General features: G+C 34.2%; 2 protein-coding genes across 2 annotated transcripts; one reads left to right on the top strand and one right to left on the bottom strand.

The window, feature by feature from the left end:
• The first annotated feature begins 63 nt into the window (after positions 1-63).
• Positions 64-2,514, top strand: LOC140047349 (isopentenyl-diphosphate Delta-isomerase 1-like). Its single transcript, XM_072092307.1, has 5 exons — positions 64-166; positions 551-690; positions 1,298-1,390; positions 1,578-1,708; positions 1,797-2,514. The coding sequence occupies exons 1-5, from the start codon at positions 78-80 to the stop codon at positions 2,112-2,114; spliced, it is 771 nt and encodes a 256-aa protein (XP_071948408.1). The 5' UTR covers positions 64-77; the 3' UTR covers positions 2,115-2,514.
• Positions 2,515-2,836: 322 nt separating this feature from the next.
• LOC140047337 (ankyrin and armadillo repeat-containing protein-like) lies at positions 2,837-15,437 on the bottom strand. Its single transcript, XM_072092296.1, has 19 exons — positions 14,867-15,437; positions 14,342-14,559; positions 13,604-13,820; positions 12,985-13,261; positions 12,415-12,598; positions 11,859-12,081; positions 9,538-9,739; positions 9,035-9,243; positions 8,285-8,389; positions 7,692-8,108; positions 7,211-7,452; positions 6,709-6,859; positions 6,416-6,577; positions 5,797-6,026; positions 5,378-5,536; positions 5,117-5,234; positions 4,714-5,020; positions 4,317-4,369; positions 2,837-4,220 (listed from the first exon to the last, which is right to left on the bottom strand). The coding sequence occupies exons 1-19, from the start codon at positions 15,435-15,437 to the stop codon at positions 3,976-3,978; spliced, it is 4,290 nt and encodes a 1,429-aa protein (XP_071948397.1). The 3' UTR covers positions 2,837-3,975.
• Positions 15,438-16,057: the final 620 nt, after the last annotated feature.

Below are 16,057 nucleotides of genomic sequence, written 5' to 3'. Positions count from 1 at the left end.
GTAAACTCAATTTATGTACATATGACGCAAAACTGGTTTTATCAAATTTATGATTGTCGCGGATTTCGGATTTGGCCATGTTTACGTTTTGTCGATCCGCTGTTGTTGTGCAAAGAAAACTTAATACATTCCAAATAACTAATTTATTAAATTCGATAACAAAAAGGTAATCTACTGCTAGGTTGAATTATTATCAAGCCTGACTATTATTTTGTTTGCTTGCATACATCGATCAAAAATATAGTCTGTCCTGTATGTCCTAGCTAGGCCTCCTAGAGATACCTCACTCGTTTCTATAATAGGCCTGCAGAGTATCTTTATGAGGCGCATATTTTTATTGTTGGCCTATAGTATGACGTCACAGTAGGCCTAGGAATAGAATATCAATAAAAGTCAAATACAATATATTTTATTATTCTAGTATTATACCTGGCTGAACGTGTATATTGTTATCAACAATTTACTTTCTATTTTTCAGTGAAATTAATCATTAATTGTTTTAAAGACGATTTTAAAAGATTTCTTAATAATAATAAACATTTTTTTTTAGAACGATGATGACAACAAAAATTAATGAAGTACAAGAATCTTACCTCAAAGAATCCTGCATCCTAGTGGACAAGGATGACAATGTTATTGGAGCAGAATCAAAGAAAAATTGCCACTTAATTGACAAGACTGACAACAAATGTAAGTGGAGGAAGGGCTGCCCTCTCTAAAAAAACTTTATGTCTAGCTTCAGAACAAGAGGAAGCAAATCGTTTCCCCCAACAAACTCATATTTCCCCCAACAAACTCATATTCCCCCCCCCCCCCCAACAAACTAATTTTTCCCCCTGCAACTCATTTCCCCCAGCAAACTCATATTCCTCCAGCAAACTCATTTCCCAAGCAAACTCATATTTCCCCAGCAAACTTATATTTCCCTAGCACATTTCCCCAGCAAACTTATATTCCCCCAGCAAACTTATATTTCCCCAGTAAACTTATATTTCCCTCCAGCAAACTCATTTTCCTCCAGCAAACTCATATTTCCTCCAGCAAACTCATATTTCCCCCAGCAAACTCATATTCCTCCAGCAACTCATTTCCCCCAGCAAACTCATATTTCCTCCAGCAAACTCATATTTCCTCCAGCAAACTCATATTTCCTCCAGCAAACTCATATTCCCCCCAGCAAACTCATTTTCCCCCCGGCCCAGCAAACCCATTTTTCCCAGGCAAACAATTTATGGATATGCTCCGAATTCACTTTAATTTTATTATGTTTTTAAATAACTATTGTTTTTAACTTCAGGTCTGCTTCACAGAGCATTTAGTGTGTTCCTTTTCAACCAATCAGGAGAGCTGTTAATTCAACAACGTTCAGATGCAAAGATAACATTCCCAGGTAAGTAAAACATCATATTAAAAGGTTTTGTGTAAGAAAAATAATAGATACCAAATACAAACATATGACTTGCACATAAAAATATGAGGGGAGGCAGCCTATACGAGTTAACTCTTTGCCTCCTTATTTCACTAAGGTAAGCATCACTTAAGGTAAGTATCATTAAAAACAACTTTTTTTTTGTTAGGTTATTGGGCTAACACTTGTTGCAGCCATCCACTCAGTAACCCAGGAGAACTTGAGGCAGAGGGCGCTATTGGGGTCAAGAGGGCAGCTCAACGCAAGTTGAAGCATGAACTTGGCATAGAACCACAACAGGTACTGATAATTTTTGACACCTCTGTCTGTCCGTCCTCCAAATTGTTTAATTATTAACATGCGTACAAAATTATTTTTTGTTACATAGGTACCTTTGGATGATATCCATTATATTACAAGAGTGCATTACAGCGCCCCCTATGATAAGACATGGGGAGAACATGAAATAGACTACATCCTGTTTACACAGAAAGAAGTTGACCTCTGTCCAGAACCAAACGAAGTACAAAACTACAAGTATGTTTCACAAGAGCAAATGAAAGAGTTCTTGGCAAACGCTGATGCAACCAACACAAAAATATCACCATGGTTACAGTTAATTGCCAAGTCACATTTATTTGAATGGTGGACAAATCTTAATAATTTGAAATCAAATTTTAATCATGGAAAAATTTTACGACTTTGAGAAAGACAATATTTTATGACATTAGAATATTATTTATTTATTGTATTTTAATGTCAATTTCAGGTTTTAGATTTTTTTCTAAGGGATTATGCACTTTTACAATTTATTGAATTAATTATGCACAAAATGTATTATATATAATTAATATCATTTGTAATTAACTTATATAATTAATTTCACTTGTAATTAACTCATTACCAACAAAACAGATTATAATCGATATAATTTTCTTTTTTTGAAAAGCTATAGTGTAAAATGGAGTACTTACTAGAACGTTTTGTTTCTATCAGAGATCGTTATCAACTGACTGCTTTACACTATACCTCTTTCAAAAAAAAAAATGTTATCTTTTATAATAGAAGCTAAATAAAATTCTTTTGAAAACACAGATTATAATTTAAACAAGAAGTTCACTAATATATATTTTTTTATGTCATTATTATTGAAATACATGATTCTTACCAATTCTAGTTTCATTTTTGTGTTTTTTTTTTACATTACACTGATTATCTGCAAATTTAAAGTTTTTTTAAACCCACAAATTTATCTCATGACTCATCATAAACCCTGGTTTAATAGTATTTATTATATTATTATAATGTACACATTATATATATTATTTGTTCTTTTTACATACCACTGGATATATAATGAAAATGATAAAACAGTTAAATAAGTAGATGATTTAACAAAATTCAAATTATTGAAATATGTTTTGCTCCATTCTATTTCAATTACTAGATACAGACAATTGATTGATTGTACTTAAACATTACAATTCATCCCTCTATACATGATACTACATATTTAAAATATTTTTAAATTACTATACTATACAATTACCTACAGACATAATTATCTTCAACACATCAACTGTCATGTATAAGGTGATATATAAGAAAGCTGTACCATGTTTAAGGCCTATTTAAAGAGACGATCATTACAGTATATATGTATATATAGACTATGTTATTCCTTATGACCATTTACACACAATGAGAAGCGACGGGCCACTGTTTTCGTCCAGGATATTTACAGATTCTATGATTCTTACTGTTATCGCTTGTCTGTGTAAATTGGCCTTAAAAATTAAGCTACCAAAACAAACAATTTTGATTTTACCACAACTGGAATGTGTGACAATTGTACTAGGGAAGTGTAAAATTAAATTTTACTATTCTCTGGTTTTACCATTATTAAGATAGACAGTTACTGGCTTTGACCTTTTGGCAACTTGAATGTTTGATTGGTCCTAAAAACATGTTTCATGGGAAGATGCCCCAGTATGGATGGCCTGGTTTATGAGATAGAGTGCAAAGGCTTCGGCGCTAACGACTTACATTATAGAGATATAGTTACATAAAAAAATATATATTTAGTCAAGGTAAAGAGGATGATTGCACAGATATAATGCAAGAATAAAATATAAAAGTATATATACAAACATTATTACATAATAGTAGGCCTACTAGACTTTCCTCAAGTCTGTAGTTATTGTCTTTTTTATACTTAGTATTCCAGTTGGTGTTTAATCTTTTGTCTCTCTAAGTATTAATATAAAATAGTAAGTAAAAAAGCAGTCTAGAACCTACAATACTGCATAACAATACATTAATAACTAGATAATCTTGACAATACCCATAATGCATCGCAAGACACAACATCAATTAACTGATAAATAATACAGGAAAAGTGGCACTTTTGGTGATCATTCCTTTAATTTCGAATTCTGTGTCCAAATCAGACTCTGTCCTACAAGTTTTTTTGCAGCTACCTCTTTTTAAGTCCTTTACCAAGTTTAGAAAGCACTGGGCAAAGTATCCTATAATTGGTGAGTTAGGTTGACTTTAATAAAAATTTGTTACGTTTTGCTTTGATAAGACATGGTAGCAGTGTTTTTATTGATATTCCTAGTCTTGCCAACCCTTGCATTCAATGGCACAATAATTTGAATTTCAGTGGATTCAGGTACTCTTCTGTGAGGACCTGTCTTTGTTGTTGTATAACTTCTGCCAAGAGCTGGTGCTGATGTTGACCTTGGGTTGACCCTGCTTTTACTTCCTCTTTGTAGCAAACTCATGGTTGTCTGTGGCCGCCTAAGCTTGCCTGTAAAGAAAACACATTATTGATGTCAAGTGGACCAGTTATACACTTTCAATGTAGACTAGTAGGTGTATGCCAAAAAATAACTTTCAAATGTACCTGTTCTTGGTCTTGGTGGTGGCACAGCTGGTGGTCCTCCATAAATTTCCAAACTAAGAAAATAAATACAACATTATTATTATTATTATATATAGATTCAAACTTGAGAAGATACTGAGCGAGTTTTAGACAATTTTAAAGAAACGGATCCGACTTCCTAAGTTTCAAATGAGACGTTAGTTTAAAGCATGATATACTGTAGTTATCTATTCTGTAATCAGGGAGGGGGAAAAGGCATTTAGCACTCTAAGGGGCCCTCAGATGCTGGGTTGCATTGGGGCTGCTTATGCCCCTATTATCCCCTAGGCTCTGGGGTGCCTGGGTTTAGCCAATGATCGCTCATATAGCCATAATTGTTGAACATTTTCTCGTCTGTGAATTTATGGTAAATACAAACCTAAATGCTGGTAAGCCAACCTTCTTGGCAATCCTGAATTCATCAGTGAGATCTGTCGATATCTTTCCATTGGGACCAAGATTGTTCATCAGTTGCTCAAACAATCCAGGTCGGTTACGGCAGGCACTGAGCAGGATACGAGTTGCTTTGCGATTGAACGTCAGATAACCGAGGGCAACTGCTACAGCTGAGCGTACTTCAATGTTAGGAGAGTGAAGGTGGCTGATCAGGACATCCACGGCTCCTGATATGATCATGGCATCGGTGATCCCTGCTCGAGTATGTGCCAGGCTAGCCAGAAGATTCCCTAAAAAGATACATACATAAGATATTGTTTAACACAGTATATTACTATTTATCTATCTTGCTACACCTTGTCATAGTAATGATGTCATACAATTACCTGCAAGAATATTGGTATCATCACTTTCAGAGGTCAGCAGCCTGACAAGCGATGTGACCCCAAGAGCAGACAAGGTCACCTGGTCCTCATCCACAATTACTCTGGCTAAAATTACAATCTAAACAATACCAAAAATAATGAAAAATACTGAGTGTTTTTTTGTTGTTGCTTAATAGTCTAGTATCTAACACAACATTTTCTACATAACTATTTTATAATAAAATTATTATGGAAATAAATAACTAATAAGTTATTTAATACCTGGAAGGCAGCATTTGATTGAAAGACTTCGTTGGGAGAATCCAAAAACTTCTGAAAAGTTGACATTCGGATACCACCAGCATTCCTCATAATGGACTGCTGATTGGTGTTGTTGAATGCAAATGTTGACAATGCTGTTCCCGCTTTGAGACACACCATCTACGGAAACAGATACAGTTGTTTTACATCAGTAATGCACTTAATGTCAATATTCTTCAGACATAAGAACTAAAATCCAGAGCATTGTCAACTTGAAACTTAACTTTCAGCTTCTTAAATGTCCAAAGAAATAACTGATGAACCAGTCACATTAAATAGATGCGTGTCTAACAATTAAATTTTATTAACATTAAGAAAAATCCTGAACAGAGATATGATTTGAAGACGATAGACCCTTTTTAAAATACTATTTTACAAACCTGATCATCAGATTTCTGCAAGTCTAACAGCAGACTAATATTAAAAGCCGGTTCGTTCTTCAACAACACTTCATTTTCTTTGTTGCCAAGCATGATGTACCCAAGCGTTATAGCGATCTCAACTTTAATCATATCGTTATTTGACGCCCTCAATAATTGTGCTAATGTCTGAATTGTGTTTTCTTCAGCGATTTTAGCCTGCATTGCCTTGTTGTTACAGTGAGCAACACCTTTCAGAAGTAAACAAAAGAAAATAATAACAGTTCATGAAGGTACTTTAAGCTTAGACATTACTAATCTCAATTTTCTGGATTCACCGCCACTGTTTGAGAAACATTTAAAACATAAATCTGTAACAAAATACTTTATCTATTATTTATTTGTTGAATGCGAATATTGACCGTGCTGTTCCCACTTTAAAACAAACCATCCACAGAAACATATAGCCCAAGAAGAAAACAGGAGCCAATGGCCAAACACAGAAGTGGGAACTTAATTCATTAGGGTTGTGTAGATATGTGTATATTCGTAAAAAATATAAGAATGAAAGGAAACATATACAGTACATAAAATATAAACAATTAGTTAGTTTTCTATGATAAAATGTCAAAGTACAAACCACTACAGAGTGTTCCCAACGATCTGATGACAGTTAACAAAACTCGTTCAGAGGTTTTGGATGATCGTAAAATACGAACCAACGGAAGAATTCCTTCTTCTTCCTTGAATTTTAATTGATGACCAATGTTGGCTCTGGTTAAAGCAATCATGGCCATGCATCCTAATAAATAACACATACAAATATGGTAGTTATATGCCTAAATATGGTAGTGATATGCCATATCATCATGTCCATATATGGGCACATCACATAAAGCTTTATAATAAAGACAGATCTTTAAATAGCCTTACCAACAAACTGGAGTTTTTCAGACTTAACAATTAGATCAATGATTCCACTGATTCCAATACCTTCTGCAATCATTCTCTGCTGGGTGGTGGTATCACCAGCTAATGCCCAGAGAGTGCAGGCAGCCTGCTCCTTGACATCTAAAGACCATATCTGTATTATTTAAACATTAAAATTGCCATCAGTAAGTAAGAAGAATTAGAAATGATTGTGTAATTTTTCCTATTATATTTCTAAATAGATACCTCAACTGTTAATAACAAATTACAACTGAAAGTATTTCATTGAAAACAGGTTATATAATGAAGATGTTTTGATAAAAGACAAATAATGCATAACACATTAAAAATGTTAACTAAAAATTGGAGATACAGATTCATATTTTCTTAATAAAGGTTAAACATTTCTAAATTAAAAAATGAAAGTAATTAGTATGCTAAAGTTATGTTTGCATGTATATTTGTAAAGAAAGGAAAGTTGCACTTCAAAATGTGGTAATGCTACCTTTAGTAATCTAATAAGTGGAGATTGAGCCTTTAACTCAAGGATAGCAGTTTGGCTGTTAGCATTGTTAAGAGCCAGAGATTCCAGGGCTGCAGCAGCTTTCACCTGCACAGTCATATTTCTGCATTTGACAAGCTTCACCAGAGGCTCAACTGCACCCTTGCTTACAGCTAAGTTTTGATTGTCCTGGTGACTGGCAGTTAAGGCAGCCAAAGCTGCAGCCGATGCTGCCTGGAGAACATCTGTAAATATACACAAACAAAATGGTTTGATTAGCTGAGCTTATCCAAGTTATATGGACTATTTTAATAGCTATCTCTGCAGTCCTCCTTTATGAGTACTTTCTATGAATGGATGACTAACTAGTTGGTAACATGAACGCTAGTTGATCGTTACCCAGTATCGTTTTGATTTTGCAATCATTCAGGAAAATATCCATGTTCGTTAAATTGTTGATTGAAAAGTTGATGAGTTAACTTACGTGAATTAGTTACTTGAAGAAACTCAACCAATGGGTCAAAGCCGCCATGAGTTGCCACCAGTGTTTGGTTAGTGTAATGCTGCGTGCACAAAACACGTACGCAGTGTACTGCTTCAACTAACACGTCCTCAAGCTCTGCATCAAATAGTTTAATGATGGCTGGTATCCCATCATTGTCGCTCACTTGTGATTGGTTTTTGTCTACGCTGGCAAGATCAGAAAGAAGTATCACACTTCGTGATTGGATGTCGTCCAATGGAGATGAGAGCAGATTTATTAGAATTGGAATCGCATTTGCTTTGGCAATTGCTCTTCGTACTTCTTTCAAGTGCGATATGTTGCAGAGAACAGCGCCAGCTAGAGATTGCATCTCCTCTGAATTCAACTTGAGTAGATCTACTAACGCAGGGATGCCATCTGAAAGTAAGCAAATAAAACATACAAATACAAATAGATTTTCTTCAACAACTAAACTAAACTGATGCTTCCAATAAATATATTGATGAAAACAAAAGATGGACAATTAAGGGCCTTGGAATTTTAGACAATTTCTAAAAATTAACAAGCATATTTTGGCATAATTTGAACTTTACCTGCATCTAAAATTAATTTAGCATATGTTTTAGATGATGTTGTGAGCACTTCTAGTGAGCGTACAGCACTGTCCATTTTCACAAAGTCGCCTGACGTCAACATTCCTACAACGACAATAAAAGAAAATTGAATTTACTTAACTGAACCCTACATACTGTATATATGGGAAAAAGATGTCATGTGTATGATGGGATACATGTGGATGATGGGATAAATACAGTGTAAATGATGGGATCTATAATGTATGAATGATGGGATACATGTGGATGATGGGATACATAATGTATGAATGATGGGATACATGTATATGATGGGATAAATACAGTATGAATGATGGGATACATGTGTATGATGGGATACATAATGTATGAATTATGGGATACATGTGTATGATGGGATACATACAGTGTAAGTGATGGGATACATACAGTGTAAATGATGGGATCTATAATGTATGAATGATGGGATACATGTGGATGATGGGATACATAATGTATGAATGATGGGCTACATGTATATGATGGGATAAATACAGTATGAATGATGGGATACATGTGTATGATGGGATACATAATGTATGAATGATGGGATACATGTGTATGATGGGATAAATACAGTATGAATGATGGGATACATGTGTATGATGGGATACAAGTGGATGATGGGATACATGTGAATAATGATGAATTGCTGAGTCGAACCCTTTAATCTTCGTGAGATCAAATTTCAAAATGACCACCAGACCTTACCTACTAATGTCTTCCATACAGGTGCATCTTGGTGATCCCAATCAATGAAGTATTCCAGCACGTTTGTGTGGAATCTCAATGCTGCCAATTGTACCATGTTGTTTCCCTCTGTATCTCGACGCTTGATGTTGGCCCCTAACCCTATAAGGATCTTCACAGACTCGAGGGCGCCACTACTCGCTGCTAACAGAAGTGGTGTTTGACGTAATCTGCATAAAATTAAATATTCTTTAATAAACACATTACATCAATTTCTGTATTTCATTCAACCTTTGTACTCAAAAGAAAATCTGACTGTCTTGTTTATTCAAAAAACATTATTCAACTCAATTAATTTGTTGTTACTTATTTACTTAACATTTGAAACACTCTGCTAACTCCAATCAGTATTTAATGTAAAAACAATACTTAACGGTAAAGTACTCATATGCAAAATATATGTATCTATGTTTTTACCTTTGACCTTAAGATTTTTTTTTTGTCTGCAACAAAATTTTACTTACTTATCATAAGTTTCTAATTCAACCTGATTTTCAAATTTTCGTATGACAAGCCTCATTATTGATGCGTGATCAAAGAATGCAGCATGATGAATGGCCGCCCAGCCATCTTGATCTCCCAGGGTTGAGTCGGCATGGTTACATATCAAACACAGAGCAGCTTCAAGTGAGCCACATCTGGCTGCATAGTGCAAAGGAGTAGGACCTAAAAATAGAACAATAAAATTCGCTTTTAGAAGGAATTTATTAGATCAAATGCAACAAGTATTGTTTTTGGTTCGTTTGTCTGTCCATACATATTTAAAAAATGATAACATTTTATTTGATTCAAAATAGCACATGCATAGGCTTTAAGTGTGCCAAAATAGGTTGGAAGACCATGGTGACTAAAAGGCACGGTGTCACACCAATAAACAATCAACTACTGACTTTAACCAGGGAGTTGTAAAATAAATAATAATCTATTTTACAACTCCCTGCTTTAACCACTGCTTCTTTCATCTGACCCACAATCAATCTGTACTTTAATTTAAGATTTAATCAAATAAAATGTAGAAAAGGACGTTTAAATTACGGAACAATCAATCTTTTAAATTTAAAAGTGAAAAAAAAAACACAGAATGAAAATCATTATAACTAATTTGTTCATGCAAATGATTGACATCCAGTATTGTCATCTGTGTATGTTATGTGATGTCATATTACTACCGTATTTGGGCTCATCACACTTTTTTGGTCAAACTAGTTTTATAGTGTAGACAGAGCTTAGAAAAGACTAGAAAAGTAAAGATGAAATTACAGTGTAAAAAATACCATGAAAACAAATGTCTAAAATACTGTCATGAGAAATTTCATGAATTGGTGAAAGAATATATATTGAACGCCTATATGTTTTTAAAATGAGGATAAAAAAGATAAGTATCAAGAACTTGTTTCTAAAAATAAGAATAATGAAATGTTTCAAAATGCCTGGAGTGTACAAGCAATGACAGTGTGTGTCTATTTACGGTGATAATGTACTGAGTAAAATTTACAAGTTTACCCCTTTTTTCAAAATCACCATTTTCATTGTCATCTACATAAAAAAGTATTAAACATTACTGTGAAACTGAATAATGTCGTATATCAAAATATCTGTACAGAATAACATTTAACATCTAATATTAAAAAATGTGATTATTAATTGGTTACACAGATGGAAAAAAATACCGTTTATTTCCTCTAATTATTATAAAAATAATTAACTTTTAAAATGTTAGAAATGTAGAACATTTTAAACGTGCACAAACAAACTTCAAATAGCACACGTGACACACACAAAAACTTAAATCACTGTGATAATAATATTCATTTTTAGTATGATTTGGTTTTAAAACTGTTCCACCACCTATCCAGGGGACTAGAAAACGATTGAAAATCAATATTTGCATAAATATATGGCATGCCATCTTATTTGAAAAGAATTATAGTGTTGGTACAACAAGGTAATTAATGTCGCACTGTGGACAACCAATGGTTGGACTTTAATCTCAAAACGTGTAAATGTCAAAGCAAGGTCATTTAAGGACAGACTTACCACCACATAATCCATCGCCTGCGTTAAGCAAATAAAGATATAAGAAAATTAATGATGAACAAACAATGCAGATTACTGGCATTAAACATGTAGAGTATATCAACACTTACAGATATCTCAAATTAATATTTCATTTAAAAGTATTTGTAAAAAATAAAGTTATTGGAATAAATTAAAGCTCGGTCTACAATATCAAAGTTTATGTGACAAAAATGTGATGTGCCCGATATATGGACATGATGATGTCATATCACTACCATATTTGGGCATATCACTACCATATTTGGGCATACCACTACCATATTTGGACACATCACACTTTTTTTGTCAAACTGGTTTGATAGTGTAGACAGAGCTTAATAATGTAAAACTAGTAAAAACATTACATGTAATTTGAAAAATCTAAATACTGTAGTTGAAATGATATTAAAGAAGCTAACTCATCCTAAACATAGCAGTCAGTGATCATCAAGCATTCAGCAGTATCGGAAACACGATGTAGGAGCAAAAAAAAGGTAATTTATCTACAGTATAAGTCAGTAGCAAGACCTTCAGAAACAAGATACTGCTTGGTTTCTCCATTTTCAAAACAGGGGTCATTGCAACTAAAAGCACCTGTTTACTCACAATCTACATCCTGGTAATTAAGAAAATTTCAACGAGATTTGAACCTAGGACCTCAAGTTGGTAAGCAAGTATGGTAAGTACCAAGCTACAGAACCACTAGTCATTTACCTACTGTACATACCTATAGACGTTATGTTGTAATTCCGTCGAACATTTATATCTTGACTTTGAACGACAAGAAGTTGTATGATCTGAGGTCGGTTGTTGAGGGCAGCGTAATGAAGTAAGGACAGTCCGAATTCATCCTGTTTGCCAAGCCTAGAGGGCGCTACCTTGCGGGCTAGGGTTTGGAATGCAGCAACCAGGCCACGTATTGCACATATCTTTAAACCTTCTTGAATATTCTGTGAAAAAATATTCCATATTAATTTTAAAATCGTTAATTCAACAAACATCCAACTTGTTAAATTAGGCCTACTGATTTAGAGTTTAGAGAGGGGTACAGAATTAAGGGTATTTCACATCTGCTCTGATCCGGCTCCAGTTTGGGCATAAAGCATTAGTGACTCTTGTTTTCATAAAGCAAGGAAAGTGATTGCAGCTAAAACATTATTTGGGAGAAGGAGCGAACAGCCCTTTAGAGCTGTTACCTTGCTGTTACACTATTTGTGCTCTGGGAACCTACAACCTGCAGATGGTCAGTTTTTTTAAGTAGTTTTGTTAAAAAAAAAGTATACCTTAAATTTAATGGCTTTCTTTAGACCATACTTTTTCTTGAACTGCTCATGTAAGTGGACATCTGTGAGGGGTAAACGTCTTGGTTTCATGTCTTTGATACGGTTGTAAACTGCGTGAAGCCAGAGTGGTTGTGGGGGCGCTACTGGATAGAATGTTTCAAAATCCATTGCGAAAATATAATATCTGTAAAAGTCCAACAATTTTTATTTTTTTTTTATTTATAAACTTATTTTACATGGATGACATTTTCATTCAAATAATATTCTTACAAATGGTCCATGAATAAAGAAATGCATGCATAATAATGAACAGCGATAACTTACAAAAGTTACAAAAATTATGGTTAACAATAAAAGACAAAACATAAAAAAAGGAGGGGAAAAAATTATTGTATTTATTCCCTTTGTATAAATTGTTTTTCTTTTTATTTTTGTATTCTTCCAAAAAAATTTAAAATTTTGCATTAGCAGTTTTAAATGATCTTGATAAAAATATATTTATTTCCACAATACTTTACGAGGGTTGTTCATCCAGCCCACCCTCACAAAAATACAATATTTTAAACTTACGATTTTCCATTCACCGTCTTGATTGGTAGGTTGAAATGTTCAAGATACGGTGCATCTGGGTCGGTAACCTCCGCCAAGTGCCTCGTGGCTTCCAGTTGAATCTCTTCGTAACCTTCTATAAATGCTTTTCTTAGTTTCCTTATTTTATCAGTCTCTATATCCATCTGGATGCTGCCATGCAAGTGAAAATAACTGTTTCCAAAATCAAAGTTTTTGCATGCAAAATCTGGTCCTACCATCAAGGGAGGTAGTTCCCGCTCTGTCTTGCAGTCATCCGCTAGAAGAAAAATTATCTTTTGGTTTCAAACGGAATGAGATGACACCAATGTATAATAGTACAAATATAATGTGTTAGAGTTCATTGACAATGAAATTTAAATAATTTTAAACAAAAATAAAAAAAATGTTAATACTCGTACACTAAATGATCGTTTTGCAAATTTAACCATAATTATTTTATATCAAATCATAACAGTAGTTAAAGATATTTTGTTTTAATTCTTGTAAGTTTGATTGAATTATCACCTTATATTTGATGTATGTACGGCGCTCTGGTCTTTTTTTAGGCACCTTTTATGAGCACCATATTGCTATTGGCATTATTATCAGTACCACATACCTAATAAAGGTGTTAATAGTCTGTGGACATCTGGCACCTTATTGCGTCGTTTCATGGCTATCAGAAATGATGTCATAAAACAAACAAAGTCAAGGAGTTGCATTTGCCTCCGTATTTCTGTTTTCTTCTCAATGTTGTTCTCAATAACATCCAAGTGAGCTTGTAGTCTGGTTTGCAGTCGTTCATAAGTGTCTCGATCAATTCTTTTCTCATCCAACTATTAACAAAATACAATTAAGAAAATAATTCATCTTACTTTGTCCACATGCAGTATAACAAGAAAGTAATAATGATACAATAGAGGGCTCCTTAGGAGTGCTAAATTGGGGGACTCAACCCCCTGCATTGCGCAATTGGATGCAATATGTGTGAAGAACTTTAACATTTTTTTTTATTCTCATTTTAGGCAAATTGCCAAGGATTACCACAAGTGAATTCATTCACTATCCTTCTCAAAGGTGGCAATCCCATTCACAAGACAAACATATCACAAGATGCTCTACATAAACAAAGACTGAAATATATGACAGGAATTGAACCCAGGACCCTTGGATTGGTAGCCAAGCATCATAACCACCAAACCACAACTCCACTCTAAACATACATAAAGAACCTAGTAATGCATAGATGCAATATGATTAAAGGTAGTAACAAAATGATACTGAAGTTGCACAGGTCCTACCACACACACATGATAGGAGGATACAATGAGGGAAAAAACAAGTAACACACACATACCTTGATGATACTGGTCACATTATGTGTCCCATCGTACATGAACATATTTTGATGTTGGTAGACATCCTGTTGTCTAAGAGTCATCTGAACCGACATGTCATCTACGTAATGCATGAATAATTCCTTGTCCATATTAGCATCTTGTATGCTCATTGGAAACAGATTCATGTTTTCATAGATACCGCAGTAATCTGGGTCTTTTGTGATGTCCAGCATTCCTGTGACAAAAAATATTCTAATATATTTAATTAATGAAAAATATGAAATAAAATATATAAATTAAACAAAACATTGATTGATGTATACAGTAGTCTAATCAATTATTATGAATAGTTGGAAATATACCCCTTTACTGTACATTCCCTGGCAATACAGAATTTATGCACACACCATACAAAATGCTAGTAGCTGCTATGCAATGTGAAAGGGATATTAGATATGAGAGAGGTATAAATCTTCTTTCTAGTCAAGATGATTATTGATTATTGAGGTCATCTGATCTATGACTTATTGAATGATTTCTACCTGCTAGTAAAAACTCATTGAGAATTGTTTTCTTTGTTTCTGCAACACCATGTTGATTTACATCCAAGTTAGACCGCCATCGCTCTGCAAACTTATGCCGTTTATCTTTTGGAAAATATGAACCATGCCACAATGCTTTGATCATGTAATCAACGTTTATCAAAAGCTGTCCAACACGAGTGTCGTTATACGCTGGTGGCATGTTGCAAGCTGTGCCGCTGTCAAAGTTAGCTTCGAGAAAAACACTTGGAACCTGATTTAACCCGTAAATACCGACGACCAACTCGCGTACGATCTGATGGATCTCGCGGAAATCCCACGGTTCAACAGTTTCATCGACTGGAACAGCAAATACGCAGTTATTCTGAGGAAATGACTTCATAGACTGAATGAGACCTCGTGGCGTTTCAACTGGGAGTCTGTGTTCTTCTGCAGAAAGAAGCCAATGATAAGACGTGTGTGCAAGGACCTCTTGTGCTTCATATCGTTCATACTTTTCAAAGACCTGTGCAGCCAGCCGGTTGGCTGTTGCATTTGCAACCAATGCAGGGTCGTCTATACCAGTAGACATTTTGGTTCAGACCTGAAAATAAAACCAAATTTTTTAAAATAATATATTAATAATAGTTAATACGCCTGTCGCGAATTATTATTTAAAATAACCCACTAATCAGTAATCTGTATAAAAAGTGTACTTTTAAACATTGAAATGATATATTTAATATAAAATGAGCTTACCTTATCGAGTCTAGCCTCTAGGGTTGTGAATTTAATTTGAGCAAGCATACCGTACACCTGGACCATCCAGGCTTGTATGACTAGCTATAGACTAGACAAGAGGGCCAGGCAGGCTAGCTATTATTATGTACATTGGTAGGCCTAGAAAATGTTCAATAAATATGCTCCATTACTCTAATAACATTAAACTGACAAACATAATAAATTATCAATATGATTAACTAAGACCAATTTTAAACACAAATACATGCTTTATCACAATGTAATAAGCCATAAAAGCTATTTATAAAGGCGACACAATCATATCGATTACAAATGTTTACAGGAGTCCGGGTGATTGTAAACAATGTCTTAATTGGAAAATATGCAATATGATTGGTCAATTCCTTAATAATTGAATATCGTTGAGGGGGCCAGACATAAAATAAATAAAATCGAAAATCGCCACCACGC

The sequence above is a fragment of the Antedon mediterranea genome, chromosome 1 (genome assembly GCF_964355755.1).
Source record: "Antedon mediterranea chromosome 1, ecAntMedi1.1, whole genome shotgun sequence".
NCBI lineage: Eukaryota > Metazoa > Echinodermata > Crinoidea > Comatulida > Antedonidae > Antedon > Antedon mediterranea.
This window is presented reverse-complemented; position numbering and strand designations above follow the sequence as displayed.

What these genes read in the sequence shown, in the direction of transcription:
- LOC140047349 (XM_072092307.1), top strand. Translation starts at nt 78, where the DNA reads ATGTTTACGTTTTGTCGATCCGCTGTTGTTGTGCAAAGAAAACTTAAT. An exon ending in TGACAAGACTGACAACAAAT is followed by an intron (nt 691 to 1,297) that starts GTAAGTGGAGGA and finishes TTTTAACTTCAG; the next exon opens with GTCTGCTTCACAGAGCATTT. An exon ending in TGCAAAGATAACATTCCCAG is followed by an intron (nt 1,391 to 1,577) that starts GTAAGTAAAACA and finishes TTTTTTTGTTAG; the next exon opens with GTTATTGGGCTAACACTTGT.
- LOC140047337 (XM_072092296.1), bottom strand. Translation starts at nt 15,437, where the DNA reads ATGTCTACTGGTATAGACGACCCTGCATTGGTTGCAAATGCAACAGCC. An exon ending in TGCAGAAATCTGATGATCAG is followed by an intron (nt 5,537 to 5,796) that starts GTTTGTAAAATA and finishes CTGTTTCCGTAG; the next exon opens with ATGGTGTGTCTCAAAGCGGG. An exon ending in ACCACCAAGACCAAGAACAG is followed by an intron (nt 4,221 to 4,316) that starts GTACATTTGAAA and finishes TTTTCTTTACAG; the next exon opens with GCAAGCTTAGGCGGCCACAG.